This window comes from Stegodyphus dumicola, chromosome 2 (assembly GCF_044657685.1).
Source record: "Stegodyphus dumicola isolate Sdum_Otavi_A_Nest chromosome 2, ASM4465768v1".
Taxonomy (NCBI): Eukaryota; Metazoa; Arthropoda; class Arachnida; order Araneae; family Eresidae; genus Stegodyphus; species Stegodyphus dumicola.
This window is the reverse complement of record NC_140769.1, coordinates 205,459,662-205,472,662: the sequence shown is the minus strand read 5'-3', so window position 1 is coordinate 205,472,662 and position 13,001 is coordinate 205,459,662. Positions and strand designations below refer to the sequence as shown.

The 13,001-nt window shown below is 32.0% G+C and overlaps 1 protein-coding gene across 1 annotated transcript in view; it reads left to right on the top strand.

Annotated features, from left to right (window-relative positions):
* Window positions 1-12,695, top strand: part of LOC118188576 (uncharacterized) — a 28,127-nt gene extending 15,432 nt beyond the window's left edge. Inside the window, exons 4-7 of the mRNA XM_035359046.2 lie at window positions 177-291; window positions 4,029-4,214; window positions 7,599-7,632; window positions 12,502-12,695. Of these exons, the coding sequence (XP_035214937.1) occupies window positions 177-291; window positions 4,029-4,214; window positions 7,599-7,632; window positions 12,502-12,506 (340 nt within the window). The 3' untranslated portion in view covers window positions 12,507-12,695. The remainder of the gene's footprint in view (window positions 1-176; window positions 292-4,028; window positions 4,215-7,598; window positions 7,633-12,501) is intronic.
* Window positions 12,696-13,001: the final 306 nt, after the last annotated feature.

Sequence of the window (13,001 nt, the reverse complement as noted above, 5' to 3'; positions counted from 1 at the left end):
TGTTTACTGTAGATTAAGAATAGCAAAAATAGACATTTATGTTTTGCAGCAATGTTCCATCCTGAGTAATAATGCATACTACCTGAAGAAATCTTGCACTATTATAATGCTTTGATGTCAATTAATGTCTTTATTCCGTAAGAGAATTACTAATGTATTTAATTTGTATTCCACAGAAAAGATAAAATCAGAAAAGGCGAAGTACTCCTAGAAACGCTCAACGAACTTCTAATAAAAATCGAGAGCAATCTGCGGAAAGGAAAAGAAGTGGATAAGACTACCCTTGATAAGGTTATGGAATTTTTCTGAACTCTTTTATATGTTAATATATTAATTTAATATAAATTTTTTTCACGTGTATACGATTTCAGAAACATTTCGCGAAAATACGGACGTTATTCATTGAACAGGGAGAAATTACAACTTATTAGCTCAAAGGGGCGTTAGCTTAGAAGCGCTATTAGTTTCAAAACGGCGTTTTGCGTCGAATCACTATAAACGGCTGTATCATTTTTTAAATTGTTGTCACCAAATATTATCGCCCTAGATTATATTGAAAGAAATTGAATAATGAAGAATCTGACATGAATGTATATATGTTTCTCGCACTGTGAAAAAACAATGAATTTTGAATAACTGCATTCGAATATGGGCACCTGGAAGCTCGAATCTTGAATTTGGAATTAATTTTATTATTAATTAGCCCAAAGGGGAAATTTGTCCAGAATTACTATTAATTACGCTTTGGCATTAAACATGAAGTTGAAAAGAATTATCACATTTCCTTGTGTGATAGTTCTCGTAGTGTAAGTTGTTAGGAAGATTCTTGTAGTCGTAAGTTGTTAGGATGATTGTTCTTGTGCTATAAATTGTTCGGAAGTCCAACTAGAGGATGGGAAATTCGTAGTTTGAATCGCAGTGAGAGGAGAGATGATTTCTCGTGTTTTTCGCTACGAAATATCTAATTCCAAAGTTGAAAACCTTGATGTTTTTACTGGCTCATCTAAAACAAGTTAAAATAATTTGCTCTCGTAAATAAATTTATTTCTAGTGTTACAACTTATGGTATAAACCTGAAAAAGACAGTATTATCTCCTTTCATCTTCTCAGGCCTTCTTCTTCATCAAGCAGTGCATAGTTTCAATACTGTCAAGAATCATTATTATCAAAGACTTCATTTATTTGAGATTATAAGTCTAGTCTCATCATACGTTTCAAATTCAGACTTTCTATATACCTTTTATTATTAACACTTGACTATTGACTAAAGACTCTTTGACTTTTGATGTTTCAAAGTTCACCTAATACGTCTCTATTGTCATTATTTTTAATTTCTTATTTAATTTTTAATTTTAGAAAATCCCAAATTTTATGCTTTACGACAATTACTATGTTACAACTTTATGAACTTATTATTCAAGTATATTTTTCAAAATTCATTAACAAATGTAGCGGATGGTAGATGGTTCCATCAGTTAAACAGTAAAGCTGAAAAGTTGTAACGACGGTACAGCTGGCTTAACTAATAATCTCCAGTCTCCAGTATAAACTCTCTGCTTATTTAAAGATAAGACTGCAAGTAGGCTTATGCAATTAATTAGGCTAATGAATTAGTTGTGTTAAGGATAACTATTACTCCATACAAAATTGCCCCTGTTGTAAGTTACAGAGCTATGAACGGTGAGGAGAACATGAGGACTGAAAATTTAGGGAAAAAATATAGATTTATTTATTTCAATTTCGTATAAAAGTGCGTCTAATAAAGTCTTTGATAAAGGTAACATATGAAAACGTCATGGATGTTGACAGACATTTCCAGGCACAAGCGAATTTAATCACTGTGTTTCCTTAAAATAGGTGGATGATTGTGATAAATAAATATCACATTTGAATTTATAAGGAATATTATTGATAAGTGAATGAAATTTCGGGGAGGGGAACATTTTTTATTGCGGACAATACAAAATACACATAAATGATATATTTAAAACGAATCTGTTTCTTTACAAAATCACTGCAAATATTTTCCAGCTCTCATTTTTTACAAGAAGAATATATTATTATAATATATGGAAAAAAGTTTCGCTGCCTGAAAATGCATTACATACACGTCTCTCGGCATATCAAATCTCTCCGTCTTCTAAAAAATGATAGAATGTTTAAAAATAATTTACTGAATTTCAGAACAGTTTCATTACATAATTCTCAATATTGTATTCATTTAGTATACTGTAGAGTATTTTTTCCTTTTTCCAGCATGCTTTCATGGTGTAACGGTAACACACTCGGCGCGTATTCGAGAGGTCTTTGTTCGAATCCCAGCGACGGCAATGCCCATTTTCACATCTCCTGCTTAAAAAGAAAAAAAAAAAAAAAAAAAAAAAAAAAAAACGTAGCGACTCTGCAATACATCTGCAAACAATTACTTCATTTCTCCACGCTTGGTTTCATGGTATAAATGGTTAAAACTCTGCGTGGCGATTGAAACATCCGTGGCTGGAATCCTGGCGAAGCCATTGAAGATTTCTTGCATTTCCTGGTTCCGAAATCTAATAATCTCATAACCTCTGCAAAGCATTTGAAACAAATATAGTAAACGTTAATTCGTCACCAATTCAATAATTGAATTAGCTCGACTGGGACACGCGCCTACCTCCAATATCGCCCTTTAACTCTGTAAGAATGTAAAAAATTGCCAACTTTCCCTGTGTATGATATCATAGTGCAGATGCTTACAGCATTCAAATAATAATCGAAAGTCAATGGTTCGAATCGCGGCGAGGACAGCATTGATTTTTTACATTTTCCGCTCCGGAGCACCTAGCAGTACGTTGGCTGTTAAGTCATGTGACTTCCTACTTTGGGGGAGTGCTTAAAGTACATCCTAAAATATGCATCCTAAAATTGTATACAAATATACATCATCTCAAACTCATACTATTGCTGCGGAAATAACAATTGTATTCTAAAATAAGTATGGCAAGCATCTTATTCCAAAATTTTCGTTGCTCGTATAGCTAAAAGAAGACTAAAAACTACTCAAATATTTGTAGAGAATATTAAGATCATCATCGGAGCAGAAAATTAAAAAAAAAAAAAAAAAAATCTGCCGCTGGGATTCGAAGCATAGAGATCATCCAGTGCCAATATCTTGCATCACAACAGCACATATAGGATAATGCGATAGTTTCAAACATTCTTCTCTCACTTGGACGGCGACTAAGAAGAGCCACCAGAACCGTTCAACCAAATCCAAGCGTGATGGGTTATTGTCCATCTCACTTCAGTTCGGGCATTACTGTTGCATAGTTAAAACTTTTACAGTCTTTCTTTCGTTTCATGCATTGTTTTTCCATTTCTGTTCATAATTTCAAAAATGAAGTCGCCTTGTTTGCATGGAAGCTGGCTGTCGCAGCCTTGGACCCTTGTTCGAATCCGACATATGGCATGAGTGTTTTTAAGTGTATAGAGTCTTTGCGGCATTTTAAAGCATTGTCTAGTTCAATATCCAGAAGTTGGTAACAGAGGATGAAGAACGGAAGACCCAACAATTCGCCTCGAACAGATTGCAGTATTGCTAGGCTTGGGTTCAGATCCCAACGAAAATAGGGATGTTTGTAAATATGTAGTTTCTTTGAAGTATGGAAGCACCTAAAATACCATTGAACGAAATGGTCCTTCGAGAAGCTCGCTGTACGGGAAACGTAGTATGAGATTTTTGGATCCATAATTTGAAGTGAGCGCCTTCGAAGTTGGAAACGGAGCTGTAACAATTCGTATTGTCACGCCTTGGGCACGAGCTTATCCTTTGCTTTAAGTCCACGATAAAATATATGGACCTGACCTGGCTGTATATTCAGATCAGGAAAATTAGAAACAACAAGAGTAGAATAAAATTATTTAGAAATTGGGCCAAATGTTGTCGCCTTTTTTTTTTTGAAAGACGAATATCAGATTCTAATTTGTAAAGAAAAAAAAAATTATTCATTCATAGCATTAACTCATTTGATTACATCTTATATCTATAGGTCATGGAAATCAAAGACAGCTTCAAGAAACTGCAGGTAGATCCAGGAGATTTGCCGAAAGACCTTCTAGAGAAGTTCAAAGAAAAAACTCTGGAAGCTTTTAAACTAATACTACAAGGGTATGGCTTGGATACACTTGTTCCGGCAATTGAAAAATTAAAAGAATCCAAGCTATTGGAAGATACGGTAATTGTTGTAGTTTCGCTATTTTTAAAGTTTTAATTGCTTTTATTTTAATTTTTATTTATTTATTTATTTAATACGAAAACGTAAATAAACAAAGAGCTTTTAAAAATTAAGCTGCCCGAAAAAAGAAATTTATATTTACATAGAATTTTAGTAAACCTGTAGAGATTTTAAGAGCAATCAGGCATTTGTTCTACTTTTTCAGGAGCCAAAGCTTTTTGCAAACTGGAAGACCCCCCCCCTCCGAAAAAAAATTAAAGTAAAATCAGTTGCCCAGGCAAAGAGACAATGAATATAACTTTATCTGGTTGAGGAGATTAAGTTCTAATCCACTTCTTTCAAAAGCTTTCTAATTTCTAACATTTTTACCTTTTTTCACTGCTATTTTTCTCGGCAGATGGCGCCTCTTCGCTCGTTTTCTCTTCGCTTTTCATATTGATTTCATTAGAAATAATAGCTTTCACTTTAAAATGTTTTGTTCATGAAGAAGAGGAATCTGTGTTTTCTCTTGAATCGGTAGAGGATTATTCACGTCCTACGGCTATTGTAAATTTGCTTTCTTTTGCTTAATTTTAAATTCTACATTGATCTGTTTATCTTTCAGTTACACAGTTCTTCGTGGTTGGCATATAAAAACTAAAATTGCATTTTATTGCAAATTAGTTATTTTAAATACAATAGTTATATCCTAATGCTACTCAGTAATTATTTGCTCAGAAATGATCAATGGAAAACTGTAATCTATTTAGTATCACTAAAATCTTTCTTGCTCTCTCATTTCCTTCTGTTGCCTCTTTTCAGCCTTTATTTGATACAAATAAAAGTTTGTAAAATATAAAATATTTCTGATATGGTAGGGTAGTTCGTATCTAACTGATAGAGAAACATGCTAATGTAGAAATTTAAACTTAGGCAAAAAAGTAACTTAAGATTCAAACTGTACGCTAATCTAGCTGCTTTTTACCTAATTTTGAACTGAACAGATGCAACCGTTCTTACGGTTGCATCTGTTCAATATTTACAATTAAATGTGATACTTACTTAATCTTAAATGTGATATTACTTACTTATTAAATGTAATACTTACTTAATACGTGATACTTACAATTAAATGATTAGTACTATTTAACTACACAGTTAAATACTTAGTATATAACTATGTAGTTTTATAGGTGGTTATGAGCTGGCTCAATAAACTGCCGTTGTTTAGATAACAGTATTGGCAGTGAAATTACTTTAAACTAGATCTGGCAGAATCTAAAAGCGTAATAGGCAATGCCAGAAACCATCTATCTCAAGATCCAAAGGCCTCAGCTTAAACACATAAACAAGCTCATTTGCATTCTGGTGCGAAATATGGAAAGAAGAAGTTAAAGTAGTCATTCAAATCATAATAACTGGTTAGTTTGAAATAAGAAGCTTACAAACATAACGCCCACACGGTATAGTGGTTAGTGGGTCTACTGCGGTTCCGAAGGGTCCGGGTTCGAATTCCGGAGAAGGTATGGTTGTTTGTAAACGTAAAGTGTCTTTGCAGCAAGTGGGCCTTCTAAATATATGACGAGCTGGAAGTCCTCTCGAGAGGCTGGTGGTAGGGAAAGAGGAGGGGAGATCCTCGGACCCTTACCCCCCGGAGGGCTCTCCGTTAAAATTGAGGCGGAACTGAATGAAATCGTACTGCCACCCGTATGGTGCTCAAGCCTCTTGCCAACGTCAGGCGCAATCTTGCTCTTCTTGCCACGATGAATTTCGTGGTCTTGTTCTGATGTTACTGTCAGACAAGTGAGAATAAGTCACAACAACAAAGTGCTACTAATGGTGCTTCCAAAAAGGACTGGAATGAAGGAAAAGATTTTAAACAATTTATATTTCTCTGAATAAAAGCGTGTTATTGTTTAACAATTAAATACGAAGAATGAAAAAGTGTCAGCTTATTTTCTTTTTTTTCAGATCTTCTCAACTAATATATGTTATTCTGTTTCTCAGTAAATATTGGCAATACTGATTGTTATGTCAAATATCGATTGTTTAATTTTTTCTTTCGTTTTTATTGTCGTCTCCAGCAACTATCGCCAAATGTCCTTCTCTTGCACTTATCGTATATAATATTTGTATAGCAAACTTTCTTTTTTCTGTGTACTTATGCAGCGAAAGCTGACGATTTTTTCTCAAAGGATCTCTCAAAAATCAATAAAGAAGCTTAAAGGAATATCATAAAATATACGGTAAACTGGACTTACCAGACATAATGAATAATGAAGAATTTTCTCACGAATTATTCATACAGTTTCAGTTGGGAAAAAATTTAAAAATCGCTCAATTTGTTAATTCATAGCACGAAGATAAAATCTGAAAGTTCTTTATGCTTTGTTAAATGGCAACACGCGCTTGCAATATGTAAAAGTATTTTATTTATGTAAAAGTATTTTATTTATGTAAAAGTATTTTATTAACAACACATCACTTTTAAAATTTGAATAAAGTTGAAAGATAAATATCTTAACATTTCGATAAACAACAACATACTGGCGAGTAGAAGATGAATTTACTTTTTTATTTAGAGCACAGTAAATACGTCACTTTTAAATCTCTGAATTTATCAACAAATAATTCATTGAATTCCCGTGAAAAATAAAATAAATAAGAAACATATTCGAAATTTCAGAAGTTGGTTGTTCTCTATATGCCGTCATTTCTCCACAGTGCGAAGAACGTACTACATACATATAAATATAGGGGCAAGGGAATGGCACACCAAAATTTCACTGTTAGTTTCACTGATATAGTCTCACCTGCTAGGTGCGCAACTTCTCATCCATAAAGATAGAGACATCGGCGGAGATGATCAGAATACTTCCACCCCTCTTCCTATGCCACCAAAGCACTCGAGAAGACTTCAGGCTCCCCAGTATTTTAAATGGCACATGCCGCGCTGATACTATACACTTACAAACATCCATCTCATCTCCGGGCCCATCGGTTCAACAGGCAGCGTCATTAACCAGTGTATTAATGAGAGCGGGATGCATGCATACATGCATTAAAAATAGGGGTAACTAACAATATAATTAACCCTCTCTCGACGGTATTTTCAATAAAATGGGATTCATACGTTTCGAAGAACTTCGATACAAATTTACTTTTTTTTTATGAGGACTTCCCATTCCTCCTGTTTTATTAGTTTTAAATAGTGTGTTTGGACAGACTAATTTGCTTCTGATAAAGAGGCATACATATCATACTACCAAATATATACTGAGCCTTTTTTATCTAAATTACTGATAAATAAGCATTGTGTTCTGCATTTATTAAAGTTGGTGAATCTCATAAAATGTTATTCTACATTTTATGTATTTTTTTGACACATATTTTTATTTCTTACAGGTTAGAAAGAGCACAGGAAGTAAAGGAAATGAGTGTGAGTATTTTACAAATTTCAGCATTTTTTTAAACAAAAGAGGTATGCAGTGTCTGGGTTCCATTTGGTGAGATTCAGTAATAAAATCCCTCGCTTAGAGCTCTCTCTCCATCTTTTTTTTTTAAACACTAATTTTTCTAATTGCGAATATACGGCCGAATTCTGTCAGATATCCATATAGTATAGTTTCTGTTCTGAGAGACAGTCCTTAAACTATTAGGAAAAGATAACTGAATTTGAGTCAACTTTGATTAAACCTTAATGTGCTATCAGATTATTAAAAAATAAAATTACCACAAAATTGATATGTCGTGCGTTTAACACAGTTAAGGCGTTTGAATACACTATCCTCTATTTAGGACAGTTTTACTAAAGAATCATAAGTTAGAATAACTATGAAATCTTCATTTAATAAGTTAGAGAGTTTTCTTGGCTCAGATAAGACGCAAATAGAATGCAAATTAAGTTAATAGACTTTAAACATTTAAATGGAAGTGTTGAAATAAAGAACTTACAAGAGATCCATTTATAAATTTTAAATAGCTTCAGGCTTATTCATTACGCAATATTATCAGGAGTATATTCCATCAAAGAAGGTAACATGCTGAAAAGAATGAAGCACAAATACAATGCAAGCGCAAAATCTTTTTAAGACTTCTTTGTATTTGAAACCTAAGTAGAATCCTCTCTCGTCAATACATCTTTTGGCGCTCGTTTGTTTTTGACGTTGCCAAGTTCCATTATGCAAAAATGACTCTAATTTATTCTAACAAAAATAAACTTTATTGTTTGTATAAATATAAAATGTTTAAATGTATTTTTCGAAATTAGTTTGTATTATTTTAAATGTATTTACGAAAACCTCGTAAAGGAATTCTGCAGTAGTTCGTATGCATGACAGCCCCTTAGGCAGCCGGCTGTTTATTAAAAATGAAGACGAAGTCAGAAAAATGTGATCTTTGAAACTGTCAGAATGAAATACGACAGCCCCAGTATTTTGATTTCGAATTACAGCGTTTATTCCTAATTATCTAGAAAATATTACAGATAAAAGAAAATAATGTAAACATTTTTACTTCTAAGAAACGTTTTTAATTGGATTTTAAAATCCTTTTTTATAGGCTGCATCAGTTTGAAGGAAAAGTTTCTGTACTTCAGTACTAATACGTTGCACACACATTTAGAAAGATGACATTAAAAAAAACTACCGAAAAATTATCTTTCAGGCATTATTCATTACATGAGGGGAACAAGAGTATGATTTATCCTTTTCAGAATAAAAATAAATGAATTCATTTTATGTATGCTAATAAACATATTTCTGTACTATGACGATGAAATTAATTTAGATGAATTACTATGGAAATATCGAAGACGCTGCTAAATGAAAATAAAAGCAAAATTGTTTCTACAATTTCTTACACAAGCAGAAATCTTTTCCTCTCTTTTTTCACCTGTTAACATGAAATCATATTAACAGAATTTTTAATCTCTTCCTTCTTCATTGTACTATGTTTAAAAAAGCATTGGATAAACTTACAAAATTCTGAAATTTATTTTCATTAAATGTGCTCTGCATCCCCTTAAAAGTTTCATTATTCTGCATTTAAATATCAATCAAAGCGCTTGCATTAGGATTCGAATATTTCTTGGAAATCTTTCATCTTTGCGATTCGACTTGAATTCGCACACTCGAAACGATGATTTACGAGGACCAATGGAATTAACAGCACTTCCAAGAAGCTTATAAAGAGGTAGGTGAGGAACTTCTGCAAATTCTAAAATTTCCTTCTCAGGGGGCGGCGACATCCTTATGATTGGGATGAAGAAATCGTTTTCTATTTTTGCACTATTGAAGTCTTTTGTGACAAACGATTTATGCTCAGTCTCTTTAGAACTTTACGATAAAGCGTTTCGTAAAAGCTGTGACTTGCAGGAACGAATTCATAGATACTTCATTGTGAAAAAATTTGTCAACGTTGTATCTATTGCCTTTGTAGCTTTATTTGACTTCTTTGATCGTGAGAAACTTGAATCCTTTGCTTTAAGGTTTGGTTTGTCTTTCGACGTCGTAGTTACAAATCAAACTTATTGTTATGATCTGAGACATTCGTTAACGAAAAGATATTTAAAAGATGAATTATAAAGTGTTCTGCAGAATTTTCAATTAAAAAACTTAAAGACAACATTCTAGTTATGCTACAAGCAATGGAATAGGTGAATAAATGCAGAATGGTGTATTTTTAAAGAGGGTAGGAAGTCTATTTAGTTATGAGTTCTTAAACTCTGCTGGCATTGCCTGTTTCTTTTCTTCGATCAACATACTATGATTGATCATTAAATGAAACCATGCATTTTTAGAGTTTGTGTTTAGTTAATTCAATTTTTATGATTTTACTTTGTCTCTTTTTATTCATCAATTCAAACATAATCTTTAACATATTTTCTCATTACCAGTAGCCTGAATAATTTGAAAGAAAAAAGTTTTAGTTTAAAAACAGAAAAAAAAATCTTGATTAGTTTATAGAGACACTAGGTATTTTTGGAAGCAGGCAAGAGAGACTGAAAAATTAGCAACGCCTTCGCCGGGAATTGAAGCGCGGATATCTCAAATAAGCGCTGAGCTTGCAGACCACTACACCACTAAGGCTTGCTAAGAAAGAGGGAGAAATACCTTCTTATAAGTTAAGAAATAAATTAATTTTAGTATTAATTACTATTTGCTTTGTTTTTTAGTGATTTTATTACTATTTGCTTTGTCTAGTTACAATTTTGTCAAGTTACATTTTATAGATGTTCAGCGTTTATTACTTATTATATTAATTAATATTATATACAAGTAATTGTTTATTTTAATTACTAAAGTGATTTTTGTTCTTGCCTTTTAATTGCTAAAAAGCAGTCTTTTGTATAAAAGCTGTTTCATGTCTTTCATTGCTCTTAGAATTGAACTCCTTGATATCCGTAAATTATTCTGAAACCTTTGGTGTTGGAATACACGATTTTTCTTTAAAAAGTGATACTCATCAGCAGAATTCAACCTTTCCTTTATGAGCTGTTACAAAGCATATAAAACTAAATTTTTCTCCTTAGGCATAGATATGGGAAGGCATTACTAGTTGACGTATCGTCTTCTCCATACTTTTACCTGCACCTGTGCTTATAAATGTACAGCTTTCTGTTTAAAAATCAGGAAAACATTTTTCGATAAATGCAAAAGAAAGGAAGCCAAGTCCATATCTGTCAGGAATACAATTTATTCAAATCGAGGTTGATATCATATTTCTGCTCGAGAAAGAAAAATTTGAGAAAGATCAAGTGTTTTAGGATGTCAACAAAGTTTTCTAAAATAGGTTAACATTCAAAGGAGTTATAATCTGTCACTGTGTTAGAATGGCCAATGAATTTGTGAGATACTTTGGGGAGATTGACTTTTTGCAGTAGTAGTAGCAGTGCGTCATGGGGATAACTCGTGACCAAGGACATGGACCAAACAGGAATTTTAGTTATCTCGACGGAGTATATCTATCTACTAAAAGAAGTATTACAAAAGTGGGATGAAGAACGTTCATTCAAAACTTTAAAGATACTACTCTTGATTTACAGTTGCAATGCACAAACAGATGTCAAAATCTTAAAAGGCATTAAGATTGTTCAGTTAATACAATTTCGATGCAGCAGCCAATGAACCAAATCTTTATCAAGAACTTCAAGGAAGGAAGCCCCTCTAATGATTATAGGAAGCAGCTTGTTTTAAGTATTTTATAGAAGTACTACAATCATGTAGATTATAAAATTACACTTCTTAATGTAATGCTAACATAGTAAAAATTTAGGAATGGTATTTCAGATGGTTAAAGAATAACCATTTGAAACTGTTTTTTTCATGTTGGTCTAAGAAGGTGAGGACGAAGATTTACCTGTCGCTAACTGAATAGCAAAAAATAGGATTTTAGTATTTTTAGAAAGCGATATGGAGTTTTTCAGTCACGTGATGATGTTGATACATGTTGTGAGTGAGGAAGGTATTGTGAAAGAAATTGTGCGAAAAATGCTAACGAAAATTTCTCTTTTGGTGCTGATGTCAATATTGGAGAAACATAACTCATGGAAAATGAACTCTCTAGCGGATGCCAAAGCTGCAATGCGTATTATTCGCTTAAAATGGTAAACCAAACGTCACAGTGTCGTTTTTAATTTTTTAACAAAAATTTGGACAAAACTTTCATACAGCCTGCAAATGCGTCATTCGCCAGCAGAGAATTACACATAACTTTTGCATTCAGAAGTTAAGTTAATGATAAATTCGTTGATATATTTTATAATTCACGTTTTGTGTTTTTTATGTTTGTATGGCCAAAATAATTATTCATAATCATAAATATGTATTTTAGAGAGAGATGTGCAATTCGAGGGAAGGATCAGAACCATAGCATTTATGTTAAGTAACTTATTGTGTAAAATTATTAATGAATATTGAAATTAGGAAGGAATAAACAACAAATTGAATAACAGAGAATAATAATAATTGTAATTAGATCTTAATTATAATTAAAAAAATAGATTTGATATTAATTTTTGTTGGCAGATATGAGTGTTAATGAGATTTTTTTTTCTTTTTTTAAATTCGTCATTTTGATTTTACCTCTTTTTGTGAGATCATCCATTTTTCTTATTGAATCGGGTATAGCAAGCCAAATAACTTCGAGGTTCAATTGAGCATGGTTAAACTGTATGTTAATGGAAATGACGTCATAGCTATAAAATAATGTTCATTAAGTTATACTTTTAAACATTTATACATTGTTATTATGATTCAACTCTTATATTTTATTTCATTGCATATATAAGTTTAATGTATTATTTCAGTGTGACGTAACAGTAATTTTTCTGAAGATTGAAGACTGATGAAACTTTTAAACAAGAATATGGCTTACCTTTGATAAACTTACGTAACATTGAAGATAAAAAGACTTAAAGCCATTTGTTATTATAATTCAGTCATCTGAAATGGTAATATTGATGTACGTAATTTGAATTAAAATCATTCATTTCAGATTTAACCTATTTTATTGTACTTTTATTTTTCTAGATAATTAAAATTTTAATAACTTAATTTTTTACATAATTAAAATTACTTAATTAGCAATTTTGGTGGAGATAACGAGAAGTATAGGAAATATTTATTATAACAAAACAACTTGTTAATTAAAATAAACTTTACAACAGTTGATCATGGATTTAACTGCTAGAGATAGGCTTTCGTTACGGAGAACGGTATATTTCGGTTTCATTTATTTTTAACAAATTATCTTAATTTGTTACATTGGACCACGTAATATTTAAACACATAAGTTTAGTTAGATATA